Raw genomic sequence first — 12,625 nt, 5'->3', positions numbered from 1 at the left:
TCCTGTAGTGTTTAACAAAAGGAATGCAGCAATGACCATGTTGCGGCCGTACAAATAAGTTCCAGGGCTCGCTCTGGCCTCTGCCCAGAAGCCTCCAGTGACCTAATCTAAGACAGTCTTATATACCGCCAGTATTCCCTGAGGATTCACAGTGCTTTACCATTTTAAAATGGAAACTCCAACCAATAGAAAAAAAAAATCAATAAAAACAAAATAAAAATAAAGCAGTCAAATTATCAGACCAACCACTGGTTATTTCTCAAATAAGTTTTCAAAATGTTTCTCAAACACAGGTAAGAGGAAGTATACTTCAAATTTAAGAGCAACGCATTCCACAGCCTAGCCCCCCAAAAATAAAAAAAGCCCTCAAAAATAGACAAATAGTTTTCAAGGAAGAATAATCTAATTTCATGGTTCGTGTAAAACACAAACTTCTGCCAGGAGATGGTTACACAAGAAAGTCGCTCAACTGCTCTTAATTTAACCCAAAAATAGATTTAAAAATTAAGCAGATTTTGAAAGCAACACATTTATGTACAACCAGTAAAAACCTTGCAAAGTAGAGGAAACACTATTGAAATAGCTAAGTCCGCTAACCAATCTGATCACGTTATTCTGCAATAACTGTAAATGGTGTAGCAACTTACTTGATATACGGGAGTATAAAGAATTACAGTAATCCAATTGTGGCAGTAAAACTACTTGGGCGATGGTTCTAAAGTCTTCTTTCTTTAAAAAAAGACCAAATGGCTCAAAGTTGTTGAAGTTTGAAAAAGAACCTCTTGCTAAGAGCGTTAATCGTCTTATCAAATGACAAAGTATAACCCAAAATTACACCCAGCGCTCTGGACTGATCCTCTATTTTCAAAACTTCACCAGAAGATAAATGTTTCCATCTTATTTGAAACCTTAGTAATGTCACCAAACCAAATTATTTGGGGGGGGGGGGGGGGGGGGGGGGGATCAGTTTGTTCAAGTAGCCCAACTGTCTATAAGAGATATATGATAATTAACTGAATTTAGGGTATTGTCAAAACTCTCTAAAACAGTACACAAAAGAAATATGAATGCGGCCAAAGCACTTTCAGCACCACCTTCCAGTTGAGGATGTATGCTGACTCAATTGTCACCTTATTCCATCAAGTGATGGGAAGATTTGATGTTGCCTGCCCCTTGCAAGGGTCTGCTGAACACCACAAAGAGATTATCTGATCTTCTAAAACTGTTGGTGATTTCCAGGTACCATAACAGAGTTCTACAGACATACTGTACAACTTACAAAGTTCCATTACGTTTGTACCTGGCCCACCTGGACAAAAATGCCAGAAGGGTGACAAATTCAAATGAAAGGAAGAAACCACCTTTGGTAAAAGGAAGGAACCAAATGAATGGACACCAACCCTTTTGAGAAGAAGGAATCCAGACATTAAAGAGCCTGGCGCTCCAAGATCCACTGGGTCAAATTAATTACCACAAGAAAAAATGCTTTCAAGGAAAGGTCATGAACTGATACACTCTTCAAAAGCTCAAAAGGCAGGCTTAGACAGGGCTCTCAGGATCAAACTGAGATCCCACTGCAGAACCACTAAACATCACAGGGGAGGGAACGGTGTGCTTAATCCCCCCCTCCCCCCCGAAGTAATCATATCACATCTGGTTGTGACCCCAGCTCCACCCTGCCTTGGAAGCAAATCAGGGCCACCACCTGCACTTGCATGGAGTGTGAAACCTTTAGACAGTCTCTTGTAAGAAAACATCTCTAAACTAGCTTGCCATGCAGCCAAGCCATGGTTTTCACACCAGTGTTCAAAAAACTACCAGATACACACATAAACCAAGGATGTCAAAAGCCTCTCAAGGGCCAAGCTGTAAACTAGAAGGAATCTGGATCCTGTAAGACAACCAGTCGTTGAACTGTTGAGGCAGGAACCCCAGACCTCTAGGGATGTGAAGAGGAGCTCCACCAGGAACCTGATCATATTTGAATACCAGGGACACCACAGCCACTCTAGGACCACCAGAATAAGATGCTCTGCAATCCTGCGATCCACCTAAGTGATCAATGGCCATAACACAAAGAGGCTCCTGGCATGGCCAAGTTTGAGTCAACACGTCAAGTCCTACCACCCCCTCACCCTTACTGAAACTGAAGAAGGTGGGACCCTTGGCATTCTGCCTTACCACCAAGAGATCAAAGAGGCTGTCTCCATCAATTTACCAACAGCAGGAATGCTGCAGGAACTAGTTCCCCTTCACCCAGTTTCAGCATCTGATGACTGACAAAATCCGTCTGAATGTTGTCCATCCTGCAATATGGGCTGCAGACAGAGCCAGAAGAAAGGACATTGCCCAAATGCACAGATCCACAACCTTGTACACCACCGCTACACTTTTTCTGCTGTCTTGTTTATTGATGTACGTCACTTGGACAGGACAATCTGAGAGAGATCCCTATGTAGGGGAAAGGCCTGGGGAGTGGAGGGGCTTGCGCATACCCTTCAAATAAATTGGGTCTCCATCCAAGGCCATAGTCCTGGGCCACTCTGACCATGCAGAGCACCCTGACTACCAGACTGATCAGAGAAGGCAACTCTTTTTTACCTAACAGCCTCACCACAGGTGACAACTCTTCCTCAAGGGACAGCTCCACAGATTCCAGATAGTGACTGCACAGAGCCAGATCCTCATCCTCCCTAGGCCTGTCCTAGGCTTTCTCCCATAGGGAATCAATCTGGGTTTTATGCCCAAAGACTCCGGAGCCCCCAATAAGATGCCCAAGAACCCTAGGAGCCCCAGTGTCTGCTTATGAAGACCCAGGACCTGAATGCATATGCGCCTTCAAGGCCCCTGGAGACTGGACAATGCTATCCAAATATTTTCATACAGGGCTTGCACAAACCAGGACCCCAGACCGTTGGTCATGACAATGCAGCTCCTCCTTCCAGACAGGCCCTGACTTGTATTGAAAGGGACCACACAGGAGCCATGCAGTCTGGCTTCAACATGGCTGCCATTCCCACCAAAACCAGCTCCCCAACAATGGCCCTGGAGTGCACAAGTGGCTAGTACCTGACACTGGAACAGCTATTGACTACCATGCTCCTCGTAGCCATGTACCAGTGAAACAGTCTCATTCCAATCACAGAAAAGGCAAAAGGTACAAGTCACACTGCTGATGCACTGGCTCCCACATCCATGCACCTCCTCCCCACCAGTAATACAAGCTTTTTTATTTGGTGTTATGATGTTTTCAGTTTACGTTTCTAATTTACATAATTATTGATAGTTATAACTGGTACATCATAACTGGTTTCCATACTCTTTTTATATGTACTTGTAATATTTTTGTTAGTAGGTACTTATTGATCAGTTTAAGGATTCATTTTATTTCGATTTTATGTTAATACTAGTAAAGAAGGCCCGTTTCAAAACGCAATGAAACGGGCGCAAGTAAGGCCCCCCCTCCGTCCCGAGTTGCAAACCGCGTCGCTGGCAATTGAACCTTCACGGCCCTCCCACTGAGTTTTGGACTCCCTCCTGCCTCCTACTGCAGCCCCCTCCCTTCGCGTTGCTGCCTGCCCCCCCACGAGGCGCGACCCTGTGGGCGCCACCTTTGGCTCTGGAAGGCATGGCCTGAAGCCTCTGCGTACCTGTGCTGAGCGGGGTGAAGTTGTTTTCAGGGCTGCGGGGCGTTCCTTGCTGACGGAGCATCTGTTGACGTGTCTGTGCGTGCGTCTGATGTCAGACGCACGCACAGAGACAACAGATGCTCCTTCGTCAAGCCAGGCCCCGCAGGCGAGAGGAGAAGTTCGTCGGCGTTAGCAGAGGTAGGGGAAGGGTTCGGGAGGGGGGGTTGGGAGGGAGGGGTGGTGTGCAGAGGGTCGCGGTGGGGGGGGGGGGTGTCCAGAGGGCAGTGACGTGGAGGGGGCGTGTTGGGATCGCAGGGAGGGGGGAGTGTGTAAGTGGTTGTTAGGGGCGTGACGGGCCTTGAAGTGGGAGGGATGGAGGGAGTGAAGTGTGGGTGGGTGGGGGCTGGTGTGTTGATGTCCGTCTGTGTTGCGCCCTCGATGTCATGATGTTTGACGCGAGGACGGGGAACACAGACATGGTGAGTTTCATGGCTTCACCACCATGAACTAACGAACCCTTGAGGGAGTGTGCAGATGGCCTCATCCGGTTTTGTCTTCAGAACGTTGAGGTAGTGTTTTATGTACAGATGGGGTGTGGCTGAGGGCAGGTCTATGAGTGAGGGTGAGTGGTCCTGATAGCCTACCCTACGAAGACTACAGGAGTTCAGTGCCTTGGAGTGAGCTTCAGAGCGTTCGAGGTGGGATTTATTTATATAGATGGTTTTAATTGTTTATAATTATTGATATATTCGGTTGCAATTTTGTTTAACTAATGTTTTTATATGTTTATTACATCCAGTACTTTTTTTTTTGTAGGAAAAAAGGTACCAGTACTCATTATGGGTAACCTTAGGGTCAGGGTCACCATCTATGGCTCTGCCCCTATAGTAGCCACACCCACAATAGTCACACCCTTTTACCAGCCATGGCACATATAAGCAGGCATAATTGAAAATATTACACCAATACAGGAGAAGTAACTTGTGATTTTTTTTCACTATAAATAATTTCTGTATGCTGTTACAGCTCCAGTACACCCAAAATGACATAAATCAAATTAGCATATTGATCAGGAATTAGGAGAAGTCTTGCCAAATCTGAAACACAATTTGTTATCAAAATCTCAGAACCAAACAGATCCCTATTCAGACACTTGGCCTTGCAGTCATACAGATAAGCCCCTCTTCAAATTCTTCAAAAATTAACCTGAAATCCTAAGAAGCCAGACTCTGAATGCAGCACAATACCAGGAAAACAGAAAAACATGGAAGGGAAGACTGTCCTAGCCAAATCAAAACACGATTGTGCTAAAAAATAAGGCACGGTGGAACTGTCCCGTAGTGCAAATATTCTGGACAGCAACATTTGGAATGCTGAACTTTAATAGTCACCATATCCCTGAAACCTGAAATGTTGTTTGCTACGTAAATTGGCTAAGGAGGCTCACAAATTGGCAAGTCACCTTTTTACAGCTACGAAGATCACCCTGGCAAGATTTTAGAAACAACCACAAATTCCACCATTGGAGATGGTTCTCTTAAAATCAGACTACATACGCTTAATGCCCAAGTTGATGGTTCTAAAGTATGGCCAGATCTTGCTCTATCATAAAATATGGGGATGTCTACACTGCATTGAGATCCCAAAACACAGAAACAGCTGATTCATGAGCTTAGTATCAAACCCCTTGCTATATCTCTTGAATTTTGTTATACGCTATGACTACCCTTAATATTGAGCCTTGATGGGGAGGGAAATAAATCTGGGGATGGGGAGAGAAAAGGTAGGGAGGGGTAAAGGGCTCTGTTTGATTTTGTATATTAACAAAAGTACTGTAAAGCATATGGTTTACAATAGCTTATTTTATCTAATTATTGAAATTGCATAAAGTTGGGAAAAAAATAGACTGCTCAAAAACTGTTTTGTCAGAAGCCTACATGATGTAAACAAACACAAGCCTATAATCGCAGCTCTAAATCTCTTATCAATAAAAGTTTACTTCACATTGGCCACTGATGCAGCCATAGCTCTGATACGATGGGGCTCATTTTCAAAGCATTTAAGACTTGCAAAGTTCCATAGGTTACTACGTACCATTTAAGTCTAAGGGCCCTGTTTACTAAGCCGCGCTGTAGGTGCGCTAATGCTAGACACACCCATAGGAATATATGGGTGTCTCTAGCGTTAGCGCGTCCTAATTTTTAGCTTGCGCTAAAATGTTAGCGTGCCTACAGCGCAGCTTAGTAAACAGGCCTAGTAAAAACAAAGTGCTTTGAAAATACGCCTCTATACGACTTGATATAGCCTGCTAGGGTCAAACCAGTCTGGGCATAGGCAACAGATTGTTCTCTTCAAAACAGAAAATCCACAAAAATCTGGCATACTTACAGAAAGCTACTGTTCCCTTAAACTCTAAAATAAGCAGAGCCCATTGCCTGCTCATTTTTGTTGACATGTGGCCTTGGGAAAATAAGGAGGGAAGATCAATGTCACTGCAGGCCAAAGTTTAGGATGTATTAGCAGCACCACTTTGTTAAAATTAAATTTAGTATGAAAGTGGATAAGTTATCACGGTCTGTCTGAAAGCAGTCCTACTCTGTAGTCTGAGACAGAGAACTGCACGGGAACAGGGTTCAAGGGAATCCCATCCAGGGCTGCGGGGTTCCCGTGGGGACGGAACCAGTTTTGCGGAGTTCCTGTGGGGACGGAAGTTGTTGCTGTGGAATTCTCGTGGGGACAGAAGCAGCTCCTGCAGGGTTCCCGTGGAAGTGTAAGCTGCACCTGCGCCAACCTTTCACCTATCAAGTAGCAAGTTCTTTGAGTACTGCTTCCTCTTTCTTCTTGCTTTAACAGCTGATGCGCAGGCCTCTGCTCTGACACAGGCACAAGCATCAGAGGTTACCTGACCTACTGGCACATGCATGTGGTGACTTCTCAGCAGCATCAGCAGATCAGATGAGTCTCACACGTGTGCACAAGTGTTCCAAGCTCCAACTTCCATTCCTTCCTTGCCTGCAGTGCTGTAGATCGAACCCAGAGACAGAGAGCTGACCAGAATTTTTCTTTAAATACCACTAAATTCTTGTGGGGACAGGTTAATTATGGGTGGGGACAGGTAATATTCCACTGGGGACAGGCAGGGATGGGTTAGATTTCTGTCACCGTGCAACTCTCTAGTCTGAGAGGATCACCACAAAAAAACAATGTAACACTTCAGATCAGGTACCTCATTCAGTTGGGTTAAAACTAGGCCAAGGCCCCATGACACAGTATGTGACTTGATAGGTGTCAAAATAAAGCAAATCAGCACCAGTTTACTCTCCACTACAATTCTGTGATCAAGTGCTCAAAGCCCAAAGGGAAACATGAGGTGGGAGAATAAGAAGTTTCCTTCTCTGAGCTTATCTATAGGAATCAGCATTGAATGAGTTAACACCTTCAAGTGCCCTTGTGCTTCCTTAGTGCTGGCATGTTGGATCAGGAATACTTATAATTATTGGAACTTAATGGCCGTCGGCAAATCCATCTACTTCTGAACATGTAATGATCACTCAGCCTAAACACTTGTAACAAGTCTAATGATGATCTCTGATGGACATCCTCTACCACAGTCTGGGATACTTGTTGAAGCCACCATTATCATCCTCTTCCACTGTAAACACACACTTTGAAGAGCAGTATGAACAGAAGAGCTGCAAAACTAAAAAGCTGTTAGATGCGCTAGAAATAAAACCTAAGGCACATTGGAAAGTGGTAAATATGTTCAGTCAGTATTATCATGTGATGTCATTCACGTATAACCACACTGATTATGTAGATTTAATACAATTTTTTTTAACTGAACCTATACAATATTTAACAATTACAAGAAATGTTCAACAAATTAAAATATATGTTTTTTTGTATAAGAAATGGCACAGCATTGGTTTTATACTAGGTGGGTCAATGATGTACAGCATTGGTTTAAACTACTGATTAAAGGAAAAGTTCTGATTTTGAAGGCTCTTGGTGCTTTTTTTCTTTGCTTTGTATCGCTTCTTTCATACGAGAGATACAATGTTGTGCATTCCTACCTCAAATTGTGGCCAATTCATTGACATTCCTGGACCATGATTATTTTTAAACCAGGTCAAATCCTCTGGAGCATCTGCTACTTTGATGGCATATTCTAAGTCTTGATAGATGGCTCTATAGCTGCAAGATATTTTGGGTGGGGGGAGAGAACAGATTATTTTTGCATAAAAAAATAAAGAAGACCTTTACTAATTTGTTTGTTTTGAAGAATAACAACTTGGTTAAAGCACAACTAAGTTTCTTTGCTGTTTCACAAATTTAATCCCCGAGGTACAATATGTTTAAGAGAGCCATATTTCTTCTGTACTGTAGAACAAGTTCACAAGGGTAAACAAGGACTGCTATCTTATGTACTAGTCCTTTTGCTATCCTATCCTTTGTAGTTCATACCCCCTTTCCCCTCTATTCTGCTCTGTCAGTTTTATCTGCCTTCCTCAGATAAACCCATTGAGGGATGGGATAGTAAATCTCTATTAAACTTGGAAACTTGGGAGAGATGGTTAAGAGCCTCCTGTACTGTTTCAAAGTTCTCTTGATCAATATGAGCCCCACTCGTTTGATGTTTGAGTTTCAAATTTCACAACAATCTAGAAAGGCACAAAATTTCTGCTTCTGAATTTCCTTTGTCAGGCCACATTTCCTATGATGTAACCTCTCATGGCCACTTTTCTCGTTTCCAGTAATGTGGTGAGGATTCATTCCCCCGATTACACTCCAAATGTTCTTTCTACTTTGTCATTAGGTAATCCTTGAAAAGGGCATCCTGCATGAGCTCTGGGCTCATTCTCCAACTAAAAGCTCTAGACGGCTTATCCTCCCACCAACCTTAGCTGTAGTACAGCATGATCCAAAAACACCCCGATATCTACCAGGCTGAGGAATGGGAACAGGGAGGAAGAGACCAAGGGATAGTCAATGCGGGAATGGCTCTGGTGGGTGTCAAATAAAAGGTAAAGTCAAGATCAGTAGGATGTAAAATCTACCCCACTATCAAGAAGGTCCAACTGACTGCACAACAGATTTATTCCCTTGTCTGCATCTCCCTGCCCCACCATGCTTGCAGGACAGCAGTCCAAGCTTTTATGAGCCACACAATTGAAATGCCCCCGCCCCCTTACCACCTGATATTCTGGGTAAGAGTAGGAGTTCCTGAAAAACATCTCAGAATAGCTGATAGGGACATAAATATTTGCTAGAAAGATCTTTTTTCCACATAAGGTACCTGCCAGAAAAATGTAGCATCCCTGATCATCCTCAACTTTTACATGCTTGTGTAGCAACCATGCCACACTTACTGCTGTTGAAAGAGAAATTAACACACTATCTCACCCACTCCTGCGTTAACTTTTGATGTTCCTGATCTGACAAGTGAGTTTACTGCCAGAACACTAGCCAGCTTATTTTTGAAAGAGATCGCCGGCCATCTTCCGACACAAATCGGGAGATGGCCGTCGATCTCCCAAAGTCGGCCAAATCGGTATAATCAAAAGCCGAGTTTGGCCGGCTTCAACTGCTTTCCGTCACGGAGCCGGCCAAACTTCAAGGGGGCGTACTCACGAAGAGAGTGATGGATACTTGAAATGTCCTCCCATTGCATGTGGTGGAGGTGAAAACAGTAACAGAATTCAAAATTTCGTGGGATAAACACAAAAGAATCCTGTTCAGAAGGAATGGATCCACAGAAGCTTAGTGGAGATAGTGTGGCAACACCGGTAATCGCAAAGCAAAGCTAGTATTAGGCAGACTTCTACAGTCTCTGCCCTGAAAACAGCAAGGACAAATCAAGGTCAGGTATACATATAAAGTAGCTCATACGAGTTTATATTGTTGGGCAGACTGTCATCATCTACTATGTTATGTATGATCTATCCAGTGCCTTTGATATTGTTGATCATAATATTCTTTTAAATATTCTTGACTATTACGGAATCTGTGCAGTTGTCCTGAAATGGTTTTCTGGCTTCTTAAGATCTAAGTTGGATCAAGTCAAACAATCAGGTGTTATTTCTTCTACTTGGGCTCCTGGCTGTGGAGTCCCTCAGGGTGCTCTTCTTTTCCCCCATCTTGTTTAACATTATGATGATATCTCTTGGTCATCTTTTAGAAAAACATAGTCTTTCGACATACGTAGATGCTGATGCCATTTATATCCCATTCTCTAAGGAATTACTTGACATAACTCACACAATTAATCTAGGGATAAAACTTATGGAATCAAGGGCTTCTAATTTCAAACTAAAACTTAACATGGATAAAAACTAAGTTTCTAATTATAACTAACCCTCACCATCCTATGAATCTTAGTAACTTTACTATTAAGAACAAAACCTATTCCCTTGAGTCATCATTGAAAATCTTGGGAGTCACAATAGATCGTTTCCTCACCCTTGAAAAACAAGTCTCTAAGTTGACCTCAAGTGTCTTTCACCCACTTTGGAAGCTAGAGAGATTGAGGACATTTTTCTTTAAATCTGTCTTTCGTACTTTGGATCAATCCCTTGTCCTCACCAAATATGACTATTGCAATTCCAGCTATGCTGGACTTAATGGTGGTCTTCTCAAAAAATTACAAACAGCTCAAAATACTGCTGCTCACCTTATATGTAGATCTCCTCACCTTGCCAAAACCACTCCTCTTTTATATGAACTACATTAGTTACCAATAAGAGATAGAATATATTATGCATTTTCATTCACCAAATCCTGCTTGATCGAGCCCCATCATATATGAATAATGTTATTGAATTACCCCCTTGTAATGCTGTTACAAGGGGGTAATCTAGAGAATATCTTGTCTTACATTTCCCTATCTGTAAGAATGAGATATATAAAGCAATTCACTCTAATTTCTCCTATCAAGGCACCAAAATTTGGAACTCTCTTCCTAAATCAATCAATTTTACAGTTGATTACCTAACTTTTAGAAGTCTTCTACAAACATATTTTTTCGGTCTGGCCTTTCTCAATACAAAGAACTCTATTTGAATTTTATCCACACCCTTTTCTTTTCTTTACTTTCATTTCTCATCTAGTCCTGCCTAATTATGCTCTCACCTATCCACCCTTAATTATTTGTTTGTCCTTGAGATAGTCTAAATCCCTGGTTACTTACTGCACATATACTAATTTGCTTCTTAAAGTTATTTAATTTGTACTGTATTCTGTACATTATTATGTTTGTCCTTCCCTGTAAAGACTCCATCTCAAAAGACAGATTTAGAAGCTTTTGAGAGGCACTACAGAATATATGCATGACTTTCCATCCTGTATGGTCTTTTTATGTTTTTCTCTTCTCTGCCTTTATATCCACCTAAATATTTTAACCTCTCATTCTCCCTTAGACCCTCTAATTTCCATTTCACCTCTCATCTACATAAAAGCTTTTCCCCATCTCTCTCTCATCTCCTCACCAGCAATCTCATTGCACCCCCCCCCCCCTCCCCGGTCTGTCTTTTTCCCAAGTTTCCTAGTCCCCTCCTCAGTCGCCCATTTTCATCTTCTGTACTCATCTACTCTACTCTTCATTGTGTCTCATCCCCTCACCAGCCCAGTTCCATCTTTCTCTTAACTCCAAGCTATTTGTCTATACCCCATATCCTATTGCCGTCTCTTTCGCCATCTTTTTAACCCAATTTCCACCTCACTCAATCCCTTGAGAGACCCATCTCTTCCTCTCATATCCTTTCCCCAGTACCTCCAGCCCTTTTCAATGTCTCTGACCCTCTCTCTATTCTTCCAGTTCACACTGAGGGGCATAATCGAACGCGAACGCCTATGTGTAAGAACGTCCATCTCCGAGAACGGGTCCATGAAGGGGCGGGCCGAACCGTATTTTCGAAAAAAATGGACATCTATCTTTTTTTGCGAAAATATGGTTTGTGCCAGGTAAATGCATTGGATTAGGTCGTTTTTTGAGCTGGGCGTTTTCGTTTTTTAGCGATAATCGAAACGGCCCAGCTCAAAAATGACCAAATCCAAGGCATTTGTTCGTGGGAGGGGCCAGGATTCGTAGTGCACTGGTCCCCCTCACATGCCAGGACACCAACCGGGCACCCTAGGGGGCACTTTTACAAAAAAAAAAAAAAAAAAAAGTAAAAGAGCTCCCAGGTGCATAGCATCCTTCCCTTGTGTGTTGAGCCCCCCAAATCCCCCCAAAACCCACTGCCCACAAGTCTACACTATTACCATAGCCCTAAGGGGTGAAGGGGGTCACCTACATGTGGGTACAGTGGGTTTTGGGGGGGGGGGGGTTGGAGGACTCAGCATTAAGCAGCACAAGTGTAACAGGTAGGGGGGATAGGCCTGGGTCCACCTGCCTGAAGTCCACTGCACCCCCTAACAACTGCTCCAGTGACCTGCATACTGCTGTCAGGGAGCTAGGTATGACATTTGAGGGTGAAAATAAAAAGTTGTGAAACTTCATTTTTTGTGGTGGGAGGGGGTTAGTGACCACTGGGGGAGTCAGGGGAGGTCATCCCCGATTCCCTCCGGTGGTCATCTGGTCATTTAGGGCACTTTTTGGGGCCTTATTTGTGAAAAAACAGGGTCCAGGAAAAGTGTCCTAAATTCTAGCTAAAAACACATACTTTTTTTCCATTATCGGTGAAATGCGCCCATCTCTGTTCGGCCGATAACCACGCCCCGCCTTCGCAACACCTCTGACACGCCCCCATCAACTTTGTCCGCATCCGCGACGGAGTGCAGTTGAAAACGTCCAAAATCGGCTTTCGATTATACCGATTTATTCGTTTTTGGGAGATAAACGTCTATCTCCCGATTTGGGTCGCAATATAGGCGTTTTTCTCTTTCGATTATAAGCAGGACTATGTCTCAACCTTTCCTCCACAACTCATCCCTGTTCTTACCCCTCATTTCACACCCTCACTCATTCTCCCAACCCACTAACATACACCCACTCGTAT

The 12,625-nt window shown here is 43.3% G+C and overlaps 1 protein-coding gene across 3 annotated transcripts in view; it reads right to left on the bottom strand.

Annotated features, from left to right (window-relative positions):
- The window catches only part of PACSIN2 (protein kinase C and casein kinase substrate in neurons 2), a 192,962-nt gene that overhangs the window by 36,268 nt on the left and 144,069 nt on the right, over positions 1–12,625 (bottom strand). For all 3 annotated transcript variants that reach the window (XM_030215522.1, XM_030215521.1, XM_030215523.1), the window contains exon 7: positions 7,703–7,823. In XM_030215522.1, the coding sequence (XP_030071382.1) occupies positions 7,703–7,823 (121 nt within the window). The remainder of the gene's footprint in view (positions 1–7,702; positions 7,824–12,625) is intronic.

The sequence above is a fragment of the Microcaecilia unicolor genome, chromosome 9 (genome assembly GCF_901765095.1).
Source record: "Microcaecilia unicolor chromosome 9, aMicUni1.1, whole genome shotgun sequence".
NCBI classification, from domain to species: Eukaryota; Metazoa; Chordata; class Amphibia; order Gymnophiona; family Siphonopidae; genus Microcaecilia; species Microcaecilia unicolor.
This window is presented reverse-complemented; position numbering and strand designations above follow the sequence as displayed.